General features: G+C 41.3%; 2 protein-coding genes across 3 annotated transcripts; one reads left to right on the top strand and one right to left on the bottom strand.

Annotated features, from left to right (window-relative positions):
• The first annotated feature begins 181 nt into the window (after window positions 1–181).
• Window positions 182–3,294, top strand: LOC105837470 (inositol polyphosphate 5-phosphatase K). Its single transcript, XM_012682275.3, has 9 exons — window positions 182–589; window positions 699–821; window positions 887–967; window positions 1,072–1,219; window positions 1,289–1,464; window positions 1,562–1,789; window positions 1,892–2,048; window positions 2,116–2,293; window positions 2,371–3,294. Exons 1-9 carry the CDS (start codon window positions 564–566, stop codon window positions 2,565–2,567), a joined length of 1,314 nt encoding a protein of 437 aa, XP_012537729.1. The 5' UTR covers window positions 182–563; the 3' UTR covers window positions 2,568–3,294.
• A 13-nt stretch (window positions 3,295–3,307) lies between these two features.
• Window positions 3,308–18,260, bottom strand: LOC105837469 (G-protein coupled receptor Mth2). 2 transcript variants are annotated; one of them, XM_036286911.1, is made up of 8 exons: window positions 18,176–18,260; window positions 11,075–18,049; window positions 9,610–10,484; window positions 8,723–8,961; window positions 6,706–6,875; window positions 5,927–6,160; window positions 5,273–5,536; window positions 3,308–4,996 (listed from the first exon to the last, which is right to left on the bottom strand). In XM_036286911.1, the coding sequence occupies exons 3-8, from the start codon at window positions 9,706–9,708 to the stop codon at window positions 4,521–4,523; spliced, it is 1,482 nt and encodes a 493-aa protein (XP_036142804.1). In that variant the 5' UTR covers window positions 9,709–10,484; window positions 11,075–18,049; window positions 18,176–18,260; the 3' UTR covers window positions 3,308–4,520. The 2 variants fall into 2 exon arrangements, with proteins under 2 accessions (XP_036142804.1, XP_036142803.1); XM_036286910.1 differs by having other exon boundaries at window positions 18,131–18,229.
• Between the last annotated feature and the right edge of the window lie 52 nt (window positions 18,261–18,312).

Here is an 18,312-nt window from a genome sequence, read left to right as displayed (position 1 = left end):
TCCAAGATCGAACTCTAAGGTAATATTTTTCGCAGTAAGTTTTTTACCATTTTACACCTGTAGCATATCGTAATCAAATTGATGATTAATTTACTTGACCTCTCTAGTTCTCAGGCTTTCTTTTGTTGCATTTCCGCATAATGACATCCTTAATGTATATATTACACATGCAAATATTACAATGTGGAAGGGGAAAAGTGCACAGTTGGGAACGGGAAGATGGGAAGCTCTTCCACCCCTTCCACCACACTTGTCAACAATATGGCTCCGTAGACGATACACCGACGTATCGGAATCGCGTGACCAGATGTTGCTCGCGACAGCAACCGTGACGAGTCTCGCAGCCGATGCAACCTTATCCCCCCGGCCGACATAGTCGCGGGTGAAAGTACGAGAAAGTGTGAATACGCGATGCGCGTGAGTTCCTAACCTGTGCGGACGATGTGCTTTCCAGCGGGATCACCGCGACGTGAATTCGTTCCCCTAGATACGCGAATTACATAAATTTCTCTACGTAAAATTGCCCCTTGCCCCCTGTGCCTCGTTGAGAGCTCCGTGTCGAAATGGCGTGTCAAGTGGAACGACTTAGGTAAATCAACCTAGAAGTAACCGGATTGCAAACGTTCCTATCGCAAATTATAGCTCACAGAGAGAATAAACGATCGATTCTTAATACATTTTCTTTTCACGCTGCGTAGAATTTACTTTGTGACGTACAATGTGGCCACGAAGTTTCCAGATCCCAACCAAGATCTTCATCAGCTTCTGGGGATTACACCTTGCGACACGTCAATGTTGTGGCCAGATTTATATTTCATTGGGTACGTTCGGTGTACTTCTTTGCACATATAGTCATCAGAGTCATTAATAAAATGTATTCTTTTAGTTTACAGGAAGTTAAATCACAACCACAAAATATAGTACTAGACTATATACTATTCGAGGATCCGTGGACCAAAGCCTTCAGGTACATCTGTCAAGATAATGGAACTCTTATGAATATATAATTTTTTTATAGATAAAATATATTCATTTAGGAGATAATAATTAAATGTGTCGATATGTTTGCAGAGACGTGCTGAAGAAATATGATTATGTCAAAATACGTTCACAACGTATGCAGGGACTTGTTCTGAATGCTTTCTGTCTGAGGAAGCACTTGACACATTTAAGAATGATAGAAGCTCAATATACCAAGACAGGTTTTGGTGGAATGTGGGTAAGAAGACAATTTAACAGCAGCAATTATCGTTTTACTAATATTTTACTAATAGTGTTGCTTATTTAGGGGAACAAAGGTGCGGTGAGCATAAGAATGAACACCTATGGAATCAGCGTTTGCGTGGTGAACACACATCTGACTCCTCACGACCACTTGCTGGCCGATAGAATTTCAGATTATAATACCATAGTGACAGATCACACGTTCACTGCTCCATATACATCGAGAATATTATATCATGAGTATGAATATTTTTATATTATTACAAGTATAACATTATTTAAGTAGAATTTACTTCTTGGTACTCGGTAATGTTAGTAATATACTCTATTTTATTAGCTATGTATTTTGGATTGGTGATTTAAACTTTCGGCTTAATGGAGAGGAATTAACTGCTGGGGATATAGATTTATTAGTGAAGAAGAAACAATTGAAGGAACTTCTTGAAAGAGATCAGTTGAGAATGGTGATGAAGGAGCAACAGGCTTTTGCCGAACTAAATGAGAGTAGCATTACATTCCCGCCTACTTACAAATACGAGTTTGAGTCAGAGGAATTTGATCTCAGGTAAATTATATATAGATCTGACAATATAGAATAAACATAAAACATTTATATCTATTTCTTTTAATGAAAATAGCTTTCTATAATTAATTATTTACCACATAGGCGCAGACCATCTTGGACCGACAGGATTTTATACAAAGTTAATGCGGCAGATATTTACGACGACATAGAAATTCACGTTGAGCAGAATACTTACAAGAGTCATCCCGATTACAGTATTTCGGATCATAAACCTGTAACTGCAGAGTTTGATATTGTGGTAAGAATAAAGTTTTGCGGTATGTTTTTTCTTATCGAACTATATGTAAATGCAAAATTTTCTTTAGGTCAGACCTAATGTAAAAGATCAAATTGTGGAATTTCAAGAGTGTACTGTAGAGGACAATTTCATATCTTACAAACTACAGAGAGATTTCACTCCGAGCAATGGGGATTGGATAGGTCTCTTTTCTAACGAATTCTCCAGTCTAGACGATTACATTGTTTATGAATACGTTAGTCGCAGTAAGTTTCTTACATTTCTCTTGTCATTTGATGACATTGTTGCATTTAATGTCTTTTAATAATTACTTAATATCAAGGTAAACCGACGTCAGTTTCTGATGAACCTTACGCGAACACGGAACAAATATCATACAATGACTCGGCGCTTCGTCTGTCGGAAATGTACTGCTTGGTGTATGTAGCTCAACGTGGAGATCTTATGGAAATTTTGGGTGTAAGTCCGGAATTTTCGGGTTCTCGTAGATCAGTCGAGCAATGCGATTCCTCTACATAAATTTTATAGAATCAGTTTAAAAAAAAGCTTATGCGTGATCAGTAATCGGTTTTACCGATAGATTAAATATCAAGCTTTGTGCAATTTTCTATCTAGATAAACAAAACTATTTTTTGACTTGTTTTTTTAATTATCTTGTTATCACAATTTTTTCTGGATATAACGAGTAAAATAGGTTTACTACTCTAAGTTGTGAGAAGGAAGGTTAAATATGAATCAAGAATTATGGCCTTTATCAGGGTGCTTTTGGTATGGTGTGATAAGTTTATAAATTAAAACTTACGAAACAAGACACGTAGGTTTTAGATGTTACTTTTTTGGTACCTGGTTTTTGTGCTCTCAGGGTTCTTCGCGGCGTATTAATCGTCCGCTTTGGAGTGAGTGCATCGTCACAATTCTCTGCACGAGATATTTTTTTTAATCCATTAACACCCGCTGTTATTAGAGAATAGGATAAGTACATAATTATTATTTCCTGCCTCTCGGGTGTTAATGGTTACGTGTGCGCTCACATGCGTTATACATATATATATATACATATATTGACTGTTTTCTTAGCATAATTTTTAGCGGAAATTTTGATTCTGGCAAGCTACGCTTGAATTGTAAAAACTTACACTGTTTGTTATATACATATATATAGCGCGCTGTCGGAATAAATTAAATGAACAAATGTACACTGTGGTTTAAAAGGGAACGCAAGAATAAAGGATATTAATATTTTGTATTTGTTTGACTCATTTGTTTCGCCGTGTGATTTATTTAATAAATTAATGCCTACCACGACAATAAATAGTATGCTAGCTACATATAAAACATACAACAACGTGATAATATTAATGTGTAAAACCAGTTTTCCACTTTAGTAAAATCCAGTACATATTAATGTGTTGTGACGCACTTATAATTGTGTATAAATATGTTTTGACGTATTATACTATCCAATATTCTGCTCTTTTATTTGAATTTATTTGTAATATTAATATAACGAGTCATGCCGGAGAGATGAAAAGTTTCACACAATATTATTGTTACATCATGTGTCGTTCGACAATAAGCGACGCGTAAGTACGAAGGTATAAATGCTACTTTATCGATATGAACATTGACTTGAATTGAAGAACTACACAAGTACCATCGCAGCACCGCGACTTGTGATGCATATTTATTACTAACAAGTCGCATTCTTGATAAACATCAATTTACAACTACAGCCGGTTCTCACACAACTGCGCGCCGATTGCATTCTTATCACTTGAGATCCTTGAATGAGGTCCGTCCGTTTCCCCACGGTTGTATAATTCACGCAGAAATACCGCGTCGTAGCATATTGCTATACTTTGTGGAGACGAATAATGTAATGTTGTGTAACGCGCGTTACCTTGCAGAAAAAAACAATAATTTTCACATAACGTCGCGATTTAACTGCAATTTAACGCGCGCGAAGTCACGTTGTAAGTTCCTTCTGTGGATGTATTTTACTCGAAATTAAAATACGCCACATATATTGATATTTACGATTATAGTTACACTGCAAAAAGAGACTAGAACTATTATTTGTAACGATTGCGATTCAATTAAATATAAATAATCTCCTTCGGGCGAAAGTTCCGCGCGTTGGATCCCGCGGGCTAATTTCGTGTTGACTTGAATCGGTTTCTCGAGTGATTCGTGACGATATTGCATAAATATATTCCCTGGTCTCTTCACGTGAACATCGAGAAGGCCGCTCCGTTTCGCCGCTCCGTTGCATACAACGAAGTTAAAATAACTTTTATTATCGTCGTGAGACCACATATTCCGGCTCCTTTCTTCTGTCAGTCTATCGGTTTATCGATCGCTTCAAATTCACGGCCGATATACTTCGACCAACTACCTGCATTAAATGCAACGTCCTCTGACATTCGAAAAAAAATAAATCTCGTTCTAAGAACTCTTTTTTCCTAAGAATGATTAAACGATCTGTCTGATATCGCCGTTTATCACGGGCAGTAGCGCCAGGTCCATGCTCCCGACGTCCAGTTCCGTGGTGTTTATTCCCCGTATCTTCTGTATTCGATGCCAGACGATGTCTCTTATGGGTCTTCTCAGGACGAACAAACCGAAGATGAGGAGACCCTGGAGGGCGTTCACCAAATCGAACGCCGTCCAGTCGAAAGGATCACCGCCAACCGACCAGGAGATTAATTCCATCATCCAATTGAGACCCATCAGAAAGAAGAGCACGAGGCAAACGATAAAGATCCGTTTGAGCCTGCGGAAGAGTCTTTGATCCTCCCGATCGGCATGCTGGTTCCTTGCCAAGCGTCTCAGCGCGAGCTCCTGCTGGTACCGGCTGATCCTGACGGCAGTGATGATAAAGAGAATCATGTTCACCAACAGAAGGAGCCCGACCGGCACGTAGAAATACGGCATGGCTTCCGCGTCGGCTACAGGAAGAGCGATAATAATTAATATCTGACTTCCCTAAATATTAAAATGTTTAAGCAAAGAGGGAAAAAATGGCAAGCTTGAATTGCGATAACTCTTTATTATAGAGAAAGTGTTAGAGCCATCGTATAACGATTAAATCGTACGTATCTATTTTACATAATTGTTGAAAAATATGAAGCTTCTTTGAAATCTTCACGTATGTGTGTGTGTGTATTCGTGATAGCGAGATCGTGATGATGAGAGACGCGTGTTTACGAATGCAAATGACTCACACTTGAACCAGCAACTCTCGCTACCGAAAGCGGGTTTGACGTAGGTCATGGGTATTGTAGGACTGAGATCCATCGCCATCGAGACGAGAAGGAGGATCGCCGGGAGGCCCCAGGCCCATATCGAGTAGTAGAAGAACAGCGTTTTAGGCTGAATTCTTCTGTACGCGCGTTGCTTCACGTGATGACGTACCAGCGACCATGTCTCGATGCACATCACGTTCAGCCAGAAGAAGCAGGCCACGAACGAGAACTGGATGATGAATGCTGAAAACGACCGCCGATCGCAAGTCTCTCAATCAATCCGCTTGTCATTCGCGTGCTTCCTAAAGCAAATTTGCCGCGCGCTATCCGACGCCGCCGAAATTATACCCGTTCAGTAAAAGCGACAGCCCAAAGTTTAATGCTCAAATTGTAAGAGACTACCTCTTTAACTACTAGATTTGTAAACTATTAATTAGAACTTATTACTGTTTACGTTCCAATTTTTATAACGATGCTATTGCAATCAATTCGATTAAAGGCAGCAGCGCGTAATCGAAAGGAAATTCAAACTTTTCTATTTGAAAAGTCATAATTTTCTAAAAATTGTAACTCCTTGTACTTTTTGTATCTAATGGTGTCACGCTGTCCCACGTTGATAATTAATTATCTTACCTATGCTAACGCAGACTTGAGGCGATAATTGTGCGCTCGCGAGTTGCGTAATGGCCAAAGTGGTAAAGGCCAGTGCCAGGCAACCGCAATAATGGCAAAGGGCTTTGCCGTGGACGTCCCTCAACCTCGGCGTTATCGCATACGCCGCGATGGTGAGTATCAAAAAGGGAACTGAGATCAGGAGCCCGCAGGCGTAAATGATAACCCGAGTATCCGTGGTCGGGGCAGCGACGTCTGTAATCGTTGCATTACGTTAAGAGACTTAAGTGCAGAGATACTAAACGAAATCCATGAATTGTCAATTTTTCGTGATATACGAATTTTTTTGCATAAATGAATCATTATGTAAATGGTTTTCTTGGATTGAAATTCCACAGAGGCATTCTACAAAGAATTATCAATGAAGATTAAATATTTTCATACAAAATATAAGCATAAAATCATTGCTATCTTTAACCCATGTTATTACAACGATATTCAGTAACATGTAACGTTTTCACACACAAATATATCATATATGAAGAAACTTTGTGGGACCACGATTTGGAGATAATATTTTTAAAACATTTTAACAATGGTTCGAAATAAAATCATGCGTTAAATCTTTCTAAAATGTTTACACAATATTATCTTTGAAGTGTTTAAAATACACATAAAATTAACATTTCTAAATATTATTTTAGTGTTTCTTGCTTACTAGGTAGATGTGGATAAAAAACAGAAATAGTTGAGGAGAGAACTTTCAGTTTCAGTTTCACCTCAGTTCCTTCAGTACAAACCTTGAAAACAGACGAGTGCCCTAAGTCCAAGTTCGGGCACAACCTCCATGCAGTAATCTTTGCCGGGCATCAGCATAAGCGGCACATGATCGATTCGCGGGGCGAAGATTGAACCATTCATCAATACATAAAACTCATCCTCGCTGCTTTCCTCCGGGAATAGCATGTACCTGAAAACTGCTTCGTCAAATACGTGCGCGAATGTGTGCAAACTCCGAGGAGCGTTGGCTCAAGAAAGGTGCTTCGGAGTTAAGTATTCAAAGTAAATGAAGTTTTAATTTACTTTGAATACCGGCACACCAGGATACACACATCGCGACAGAAGATCTTTCCGAGAAACGCGTTTCTGTAATCGGTCGCCCATGAGAAACGAGTTTTGCTTGTGCACGAGGAAATAACTCTCGTCTAATTACTACGGAAATCACAATAACATTTTACGGTGGAGAAGAACAGAATGAAACATTATTTATCATACAAGACATTGAATGTCGCTCCTCAACGTCGTGTCTGTGTATTCAGCGTGTCTCACAAAAATTCGTGAACAATACTATTCGGTCCGCCGATCTTGTCGATCCACCACGTTACAAAAATACTATAAAATTTTATCTTGCTAATTATTCAATAGAAAAATAACATTATCTGTAAAGAAATTATTTAAAAGTTACATCTGGTATTTAATTAAAGAAGTGCAAAATATTTTTTACATGTACATAGATATTTGTATTCATCTGTATACGCTTTTATTCTAAAATCTGTTAGTATTTTGTACATTTAAACAGACTTTATTTTTCTTCTCGAAATATCTTTTGCACTTCCTGGCGAAAAATAATATCTTTCAAGATCAAACATTTTTAAGTTTTTATAAATCTGGATTTGTGCGCTATAATTTTTATTTATACAAGTGTAATTGATAAGCTGTTACATTATTCGTCAGTACTCGATATTCCTGATCAATAGCTCGTGAACAATAGCGATGTCACTGTCATCTGTCACCGTGCTCATACATCCGGTGAGATTAAACGTCTCTTTATGATTTCATCTTCGCCGATTATCACGGTACGATTATAACTTCTTTTTTATTGAAAAACAAAAATTATTGACGATATGTTATCTGCCGCATAGAGACGGCAATGAGTGCGCGCGTCGATTCAAACAGTTTGTAAATTATTTTCAATAACATACTACACAATTACTCCTCAATATGTCGAGTATCTGAAGAATGCAATATCGAGAGTGCAGTTATCAAGTAACATTAATCCCTCGATATACACGGTACTGTTTATACGCGATCTTTTGTAGGCGTGGTCAGAAAATATATCTTCCTACACTATTTATTGAAATTATTCTATATTAGTAATAAAAGTTCTTATTTGACTATGACACTGACTGCTTTAGAGTATAATACTGGAATACAGTAACTACACAAATAAAATTGAAACTTTTTTTTATTTTCATTATTATTGTTTTTGTGACAGTATGTAAAATACATTATTTTGAAAATATGTATGGATTTTCCTCTTATGTTTTTTCATTTGTATTGCAAATTATATAAATCTTAATAAAAAAACCTACGTAGAACAGATAAGTCGAGTAACAGTAGGTTGCATAAATCGAGGAACCAATATAAACAATATCAATTACACTTTTTTCCGGTCAAAGATGTTATAAATAAATCCATTTTATGATTCTATGTGACAAGATATACCTGAGGTTATATAAAATTTATAAGAATATTTCACGTGATTGTTCTCTGTTAGATGTCCAAATGTTACACAATTGATAATTTGGTATTTCAGTCGATAGGCAATTTCGACAGAACACGAAAACGGAGTCTTATCACAAAATATGGTCAACCGATGTTCCGATTCATTGATAAGGATATCGATAGTACGAGGTCTATACATTTTATATTATGTAACGGACGACCTTCGGCAATTTAGCTTGTAACGTGGCTGCCTCGACAGATTCGGTCGTCCAAATCTTTACAGATTCTTCTTCGTGTTCCTCATATACATACTTTTTATCGCAGGGATTTCCCACGATAGCGGCGAACGTTTTGTATTCGTCACCGGGCACCAGCGCGCCGGTTTGATTGAAGTTGCAGAAGAAGGGTGAAAAAGACACCGTCGACGAGTCGTTCGTGGAGGCGCAAACGGTATTCCCGTCCACATCTTTTGCGAGGACCTCGCCTATGGGACAACATTTCCCCACCAGCGGCAGATCCCTATACTGCTCCGGCACTACGGTTTCATTTTGCTAAAACGAAGACATCGAAAATATTTGGCGATTGCCGAATGTTGTTGAAATGACGTTATTGATATCTGAACGCTAATTCGGAGAAAATGCAGTTTTGAGACGTGTCGCGAGCGTAAACAAGAGAATAATTACGTAAATGAATGACAAAGATTGTAAAGCTGTCACTTATAAAAATCAATTTGACATGTACTGCGATTCGAAATCGGCGAAGAAAATTTGAAATTTTTTTTTTTTACAACCTCAAAACTACTGCAAACCAGTATACGTAAATGAGGATAAATCGTTGAGTAAACAACAATACGTAACATCGTAATTCATAAACTAATGAATGGATCGCAGTTTTTCTAGTGTTTACGTCAATTAGCAAGAGTTGCCGATTTGCATTCGATGAGACGCTTATCTCTTCGCTTAGACACTTTGTTTTTCTCAGCTTCTCAATTCCTTATGCAACCTCGCAAAACAAGGTATCTGCGTAAAGCTTTTACAACGCGGGTTATCTGGATAATATCAAGAAATTGCGGTATCAATAGTGGCACTCGATCCAAATATAAACTCACCGCGAAGAGACGGGCGAAACACGCGAGGCATCCAGATAAATAAATGCAAAGGCTAAGTTTGGGGTGTCATAAATGTCGAGGATGTACTTACCAATGGGATGGGATATATGGTGAGTACCACGTCACTCGCGCACGTTGCAATTGCCGTCAATAAACACGTGAAAAGGACGCAGACGCGAATGAGCCGCATCCTGGACGGGATATTAGTTGCGCCTTATCAGAGTCTATCGTGTCGATCGTGCTCGAGTCTCTCTCGCGCTCGGGATTTATATTACGTCAACCTCTAAATTAATGCGCGTCAAACGCTCCGCCTTCAGCATAATCGAACTTTGGATTTTTTTCAATTGCTAGACCTTGCGAATGGAAAATGGTAGTTCGACCTTGCTCCGGATGCTACCAGCGGCCACTTCAGGCGACACTTGTCTCGGCGACATTTAGGCGGGATAGGAGCTTCCGCTGCTCTTTCGTCACCTCGATATCGTCTATTCTAGATCTTGCACATTCTTTATCTTGTCACGCCCTGGTTGGACTAGCCGATAAGTCTTCCGTGTAACGCGGGCGTTACTCGCCTGACCGATGCCGGGTTTTTTTTTTTTTTTTTTTTTTTAAATTAAAGATTTCAGTCAGTCTTCCTCTCCGCTTCTCTCTCCTCTTGTATGTTTGATTAACCGGATTGTTTTGCAAGTTGTTAGACAGATAAATCCGTAGCTCTCGAGAATTATGGAGTCAAGACTAGCGAGATTATCGGACGATTCTCCGATGATCACCTGTCATATCGTTATCTCGCGCTCTTACCGAAGCGCCCGTCCGCGTACGCACACCGACCTCTTTCAGCGATTTCTTCGTACGGATGCACGTGTCATCAATCACTCTTTCTTTCTCTCTTTCTCTCTCTTACTGCCTCGATGTTGATGTGAGTATTAAGTCATCTGGAAAGTCCTGCCCGGGTTCCGCGATCCGAAACACCTACGGAGTGTCAAGGAGGAAGATGTTATCGTTATCGATTGAATTTCGTCGTCGCGAGGCAACAACATCGTGTGTCTGCGCGAGGCTTAAGTCGAGACGACTTTTGAAGACGTGACCTCGAGAGAAGCGAGAATTCTCGCTCATATTGTGCGCAGCTACTTCGGATCGAATTAATCGCGGCCTCGCCGGCGCGACGGAGACGTCACTTTCGAGAATCGGAGGAAGGAGTGCCGAGATGACAAGCAACCGATGACGTATGGTCATTGACCTGCACAATTCCCGCTACCACCTCGTTATCCGGGGAAGCGGTTCGGCTAAAGAGCGACGAGAAACGAACCTCTTATCGATAAGCCCCGCGCGATAGTTTCCGCCTATTAACTCATTCCTATAAACTCGTGACGCGCTGAAAATACAGGTAGACCGAGTTTTACGGTTTCCGGCCTATAATGAGAATTAAAGTTGAAGGATTTGCATGATACGCACACTTGTATACTTTCAGCGCTTCTCGTATCGTTTCTCTCCGACTTTCAGGACCGGCCTTCGAAACTGACGTCTCCACGCGCGTCTCCGTCAAGAAGGCGGACACTTACGTGTGTCGTAGAAATTCGTAGATCCTCGCTGTCGCGACGACGGCGGCGTCCACGTGCGCGCGATCGGCTCTCTTTTCCTCCCGAGGTAAAATTATGAAACACACCGGCGCGGTGATTGATTATCACGGCGACTGATTATCCACGGATTATGTGTACACGCACACACTTACACGCACGCTCGCCCGTACTCAATCGCCTGATCCTCGGTCCTAATTGTCGTTTCTTTTTTTTCCCTCGGTCGAGGCGCGATATCCGAGTTTAAACTCTCTCGACACGGCGACACAGCGGTTTCTTCCCGAGAAATTTCCCGCTCGTTCAACCGATTTCCTCGTATACACTTCCGCGAAATTATTTCATTTCCACCTCCGGGCGACGCGAGCGATCCCTTCGGGCGAGATCAATCGGAGAGATCGACGGCGTGCTGACCTGACGATCGGCAGGATCCACGCGCGGCACGCGGCTTACCGATCGAAGTCCGAGAACTGACTGGACGGACACCTCGATCCGCTGGTGCCTTTATCGAAGAGAGAGAGAGAGCGAGAGAGAGAGAGAAAAAGAGCGCGATCCACGCACTCCAACGAACGTGCCGATGGCTAAGCTCGTACGTACATACGTACGAACGTGATATATGCCGAAAGCATTTTACGCGGACGGGGGAGGGGAGGGGGGACGTTATCGATCGCCGGTGACAGATATTTGTCCGATCCGCTCGATTCGCTAAATAATCGCGTAATCCGCCATTCTCGGAAAGAGAAGAACCCTACCCTCAGGATGACTTCGATCAAACCTCGATTAACTTAATTAAATTGACAATTTATATTTGTCAAGTAATATCTACGGTGATCTGTTAGAGAGAGGAGAGGGCATTGTTAATTGTTAGTTAACCCCCAGAAGATTAACGATTTCTCGTTTGAAAGATAGATTAGAAACGACCAAGTGTATAGAAGCACCGTAGGCAATTCCGCCGGTTGACTCAATCGCCGGTCGGGTCAATCGGAATTTAATCGACGTCGTCTCCTTAGGGAGACGCGCTTCGCGCAAATTTTATCTCCCAGCGCTGTTGCGCAAAACGCTCGCAAGCAAATTTCGCTATACGTCGTAAATTATGACTTGAGGTAAACCATAAATTAATCTACTTACGTTAATTACGTAGATAGATTCCCACTGCACATAGAATATAAATATGTACCCCGGTGTTTGCAGAAAGTGTCACGTGTGGCTCGCATGAGTCAGAAACGTGCGCGTCGCGCATTCATTAAAAGTTTTTTCAATGAAAAATAACGAGGAATGCCCAAACGTCTCGTTAATATTACGTGAAAACTGTTCGACACCCTCTTGAGCGCAGATGAACGCAATTAAATCGATAGCGACCCCCTGTCGGAATCTAGATTTATCATTCGAACATCTGACGCAACGTACACATTTTTTCGAGATAACGCAAACACTCGAGTGTTACGACAACACTATTGCATTTGTACCATTACCGCGATTAAGAACAATGTAAATACACGCGGTCAAAAAGTTTTTGTTAATTTTTTTTATGGCCGCCCAGCGCGATGCAACCGTTTGGCGCTTTATCGCGAGGGCGAAGTAATACTCCTTCTCCCGAGCTATTTTTACTTCGTTTCTGATAAGAAGAAAGTAACTACAAGCTATTCGGTAGATATCTTATAGGAAATCACGTAGACCAAATTCCCTGAAAGCGACGTAACCGTCATCGGTGCCACGTCACTTGCACCAGGTTCGAGCCTCCGGTGAGCTTATTAATATTTCGCGAGTAATCCAATTGGCGCTTCCTCGAAGATCTTACTCCCGCGGGGTGTGTCCGTTGCGTGTGCGAGCTTTATGTACAAAGCGCAGGGGAGTGCAACAAACGGAGCGCAAATGAAGGCTGGACTGCGTGGGTCTCGCAAGGTGTTAGCAAGGCATAGAATTAGACGGTGTCTCTATTTTCAGTCGGCGGGATGCAAACATCTAACGTCCGCTACGAACGTTTCTTCAAAGAGTTATTATTATTACGTATTATTGTAAATTTTGTCTAACGGTTTTGTCGACGGTCCGAGCTTAATCTTTCGCTTCTGTATAATTGCGTTGAAACGACAGGAAAAGATGAGCTTCGAAAATTTTAATATGCATGTATAATAGTCAAAGAGGACTTTCCTATTTTCCTTATTTTTCCAAAGGTAAATATCTTCGGAACTTCCAGATGAGAAAATAAGTATCTAAAAATCACTCGTGTTACGCTGACGCAACTGCAAACGGAGTTGAGAACAGTTTTTCTGTTAATAGAGGAAAAAATAAGGTGCTCACAATCATTATCTAGTTGCAATTTGATGCTATTAATAGTACGTAGATGTAGATTCAAACTGCGTAACTTGTGTTATCGTCTCTCTCTCCCCACTTTTGAAACGAGCTCTGGACTCTGATGTTTACAATACTCTTTTAAGGCAAGAGTTGTTTACGCGATCCAAATTCGAACGAGCGAATTCATCGTTCGGAAGTGAATTCGCGTGGGCTAGTTCTTTATTTTACTTTAGGCTAAGCCCGGAGGTTACGGTCTAAAAATCAAATATAACGGTACGCCCCGTGACGTTGCACAGATTATTAACTTTGAATTTAACAATCATATCAGTTTTGTGCTACTATGTTTGAATGTGATATCGGGAACTTCCACAGGTGAATATGTCATTATGACGATTGATAAAGTCGGGCCCTGGGACTAAGCTATAAATATAATGCTTGACGTAGAATGCGTAATCTCTACGCTCGCGTTGGTGGAGAAAGAGGAGAGGTAGGCGTACGTACGTCTAGTGAGAGATGAAAGAGCGAAAACCTACACATTGACGCATCAAGAGAGAGAGAGAATGAGGGAGGAAGAGGGAGGTGCGTAGGTGCGTAACTAGGAAACCCGTGTTGTGACGTCCAAGACAGCCTACACTGTGGAAGTTCCGAGTAGACGTCACGTAGGAAGGAAAAGCGAGCAATGCTATCGCATGAATTAAAATTTCCAAAAGAGGATCTCTATACATAGCAAGAAAATGACGATGTATTTTTAGTCTGATCACGTGGATCATTGCAATACAGTTAATTTTTTCTTTTGGAATTTTCACGTTAAAATACATGGATCATGCATCAAAAAATAAAGACAGTTGAATAAAAATTTTATTGTAAAAAAAGATATGTTCGATATTTTTAACTGAGATTCTCTAAAAGATTTACATTGCAAATAAAAATTTGCAAAAGATGACAGACTCGATTTGAAGTAACTCTTCTTTCTCTATCAAATCTTATTATCTCTCTTCCGAACAGTGAATCAGGAAGATAAAATAAAGACTGGGAAGATTTATGTAGGCAAAGCGGACGAAGTTGATAATCACGCGGAGAGCTCAATGCCGCTCTGTCTAATATCCGCTTCGAGTCCGCTCTCGCGAACTATACTGCTCTCTGTTAAAATGTCCCGCAGACTCGGAGATTCCGATAAACGGTCGGTAACGCAGCGCATTTACGTTGCAGACGCTTAAATGGCTCTTTCATCGACGCACATTTCGTCGCAAAAACTGCGACGTGCTGAATGACGATCAGCTGTTGCGGAAGTTTCTGACTCTGAGGTCCTGGGTGACATAAGTTTCACGAAAAATCCAGTATCCAAATACCCGGTCAGATTAAGGTACTTTTTTAAACAACAATCACGTGGAATATTATTTCAATAAAGTTTAATATGCCCGACGTACGGGAAACCGTCCTTCCCTGGAATTATACGTTACGCCGCGTAAAAGTGCTTCGTGGTCGTGACAGCTGAAGTTTTTATTGCACGGTTCGCCAAGTCCTCACACATACACACGCGTACGTGCACCTACCGCAGAGGAGTCTTAGTTTCTCGGCTAAACTAAAATCTTTTTGGCGAAACTTCGACGCACGAAACTTCGTCGCGTGCACTCCGCATGAATTATTAAAACGCGAAGTCAGCAGGATGTTTGTATATTTGTGCGTAAGTATATACTTCTTTTTTTTCGCGGCGGTTTACATTAACAATACCTTTTCTTCTCTCTATTTCACTGCCTCTTACGCGTCTTTGTTCGATTTTTTCTTTCGTCTGTCAACTTACACCGTTCGCCGTGGCCAACGCGCTCTTTGATCCTATCGAGAAAACTGCGCACGGTGTGTGTGTGTGTGTGTGTGTGTGTGTGTGTGTGTGTGTGTGTGTGTGTGTGTGTGTGTAAATATAATTAACCATATCACTCGGGGTTCATAGAAGTAATTTACATACGTAATAAAATTAGCGGTCAAAGTCATAAGAACCAAACGGACCCGCGCATTTCCGCGAACATTTATCGTCAGTACTTTTTCTTTCGCACAGATCAATTACTAAGGATGATGATGATGACAATTTAATGCTCTCTCGCGATCGATACACGTAAGGGCAATTTTAAAGAAAGGATCTCTCTTTTTTTTTTCCCTCTCGGCAAAGACTCCCCGCGGGAGTCTTCTTCTTTTTATCTCTGGAATATTCATTGGTGTATCGTGCGAGCGATCGCGGGCACAATCGCGAGGTTTCGAGAACCGGATTCAAGGTAACGTGAGTTCTTTTCGAGCCGAAGGGCCGAAACGCGACGTCACGCGCAAAATTGTCGCGAGTCTCGCGTGCATCCACGGTCAGTGACGTTGGCTCCTCTGCCTGTGCACGCATCGTCTGCCTTTTTACGCGGCGGCCACGCATCGGCATGGTCCACCCGACCTTGGCGAACGTACTTTGCCTCGTCTTTGCCTTAAAGACGCGCAAGTAAATACGAAAGCAGGCACCGTCAGGTCTCTCGGGTCACAATAAATTCCGATTACGATGTAGCAAAAAAATATAAAAGCATACACCGCACGGAAGAAGACGTTTGATTTGGACAACAAAAAATCATTCTAAATAGAAAAGAATGACTTACGAAATGCGATGCGAAAAAGAGATCATTATACCATTGTTTACGAACTTTCCTTTTCGTACTACATAAAACAACTTTCCTGAAAAATACAGCAATTCTTTTTTAATCAAAGCTGTCCAGCGGTTAAATAAAACAATCCGAGTATCTCGAACTGCCTTCTTCGTCCTACGTTCACGAGATTGCATCTCTTCTCACAATTCTCCTTTGTACGAGATAATGCAATTAATTTCCAGTTTGCGTGCGTCGATCGCAGCAACGGAAATATGGCTTAATGCGGCTTCGCCGGGGACCGCCATGATCTTTCCCGCCTCCTTTCCCTTCCCGCTTCACGCGCCTTTTTTAATAAAAATATTTTCCCCCTTCGGCCCCATGTCGCGGCCCTTTCCCCTACTCGAGAGAACCCGACTTCATCCCTCTCTGTCTTTCGTTCTCTCGTTTCGCTCGCTCGATCGCTCGTATCGCGGTGTTAGGGTGAACGCGTTTCGGGGTTCCCCTCACTGAAGGCACTTAGCGTGAAGGTATTTGTCTATCGAAAACTATACCCTCGTTGCTCGCGCTAAGAAATCTGTCCCCCTCGGACGCCCTTTTACGAGACTCCCTCGCGTTACGCAGAGAAGAGAATTGCGCCGGTTACTTCGGATTGGAGTGTCGGGCAGTTGGCGACACGTGTGCACGATTTGTGGACACGGAGGAGAGGTGGAATTCAACTCCGAATTTATCCGATTTTATCGTTTCCTTTTCCCGCCGGTTTTCGGCGTTCGCGACGTGTGCAAGTCAGCCGCGCTAGAGACACACGACGCTATACGAATTTGTAAGGTAAATAAAGAGAATGATAAAAAGTATATAATCTGCTTAATCGCCGCTTCGCTCGACATATTAAATTACGCTTAGAAATTGTATTATCATATCGGACGACGTATTGTATTCTGCGTACACCATCAATTTATCGACTGTATAAAATATAAGCTTCTTTGACGCTCCCGACAAACGGTGCTTATGTTATTTAAAAAAGGATAACGATAGCAGAGTAAGCATAAGAACTATCTCCCAATTTAAATTTTGTGTTTCGCGAAATTTCGAGTTCCAATGCGAGCGGAGCTTTCGCCGCAACGCGTTGCCCCCCGCAACCATCCTAGATATCTTCGATCCGCACTGTATAGGCGTGTGCATATACGCATTATGCGTGGAGGGTTCGGAGCGATGGGCCAAAGGGAGGACAGGAGAGCGAGAGGGCGGGTTTTGTTTAGTGGAGTGCGACACGATGTCGTCAAGGCGATTAGACGATTGTAAAGCTTAACTTTTCCCGACGGCCGACCTTCGACAATCAATCGGCGCTATTGTGGTCGATGTTACCTTCGGTACACTCTGTATACGTGTGCATATACAGTGCAGAGACGCTCTCTTCCCTCTTTTCCCGCCCTTTCTCTCTCTCGCTCTCACTCACTCACTCACTCACTCACTCACTCACTCACTCACTCTCCCTCTCTCTCTCTCTCTCTCTCTGTCTCTCTCGATCTATCTCTCGCTGGAAACCTTATCTATCTCCGCCACTCTATCTATCCGTCTCTCTTCTTCTCTTCGCGGTCGGTACTCCGCTCGTGAGCCGCTGCCTCGGGGCGAGGGATAAGAGCGCACCAGTGCTGTCGCCATTTGAAATCTCACCCTGTTCCAAAGTTCCAAGCACATAAATTTTTTTTATAAATTTTACTGTTTATCATATATAGTGTATAACGAAATTATAATGCACGTTTAATACCGAAAAGAGATATTAAAAATTGCAAATTTTACATGCAAATTGTATTCCGCAATAAAAAACGTATTTATTTGGTAAAAAGAAAATGTTTCTTAAAATCATTCGTTCAAAAGACGCTGATAATGCTATAAAATTTTCTTGTAATATCAGAAGTACATCGCCTATTATAAAATATTGTAATCTTTCATATACTTGTACATATATAAAATTATTTCATCTTTTTATTAAATAGCATATTGATCTTCGTTCCATTGAACCAGTCTGGAATGGTAAATGGATCCAAACATCCTATTGCTGAAAAAAAGTTAAGATATAATATCTAACGAGTATAAAGTACGAATTAAGAAAAAACATTCAAAATTAAAAGTATCTAACTGAATATATAGATTTTTGAAGGAATTGTCGTTTCGAAGAGCGTACTCGGTCTCTCTTCAAGTAATATCAAGAGCACGTCCGCTCGAGCCGCACCTGCGTCGCGGTCCCGCGGAGCGGGGGCGGCGAGGACGACGGCGGTGGCGGCGGCCGCGGCCGCGGCGGCGTAGAGGAAGGCAACGAGG

This window comes from Monomorium pharaonis, chromosome 5 (assembly GCF_013373865.1).
Source record: "Monomorium pharaonis isolate MP-MQ-018 chromosome 5, ASM1337386v2, whole genome shotgun sequence".
In the NCBI taxonomy this organism is placed as follows: domain Eukaryota; kingdom Metazoa; phylum Arthropoda; class Insecta; order Hymenoptera; family Formicidae; genus Monomorium; species Monomorium pharaonis.
This window is presented reverse-complemented; position numbering and strand designations above follow the sequence as displayed.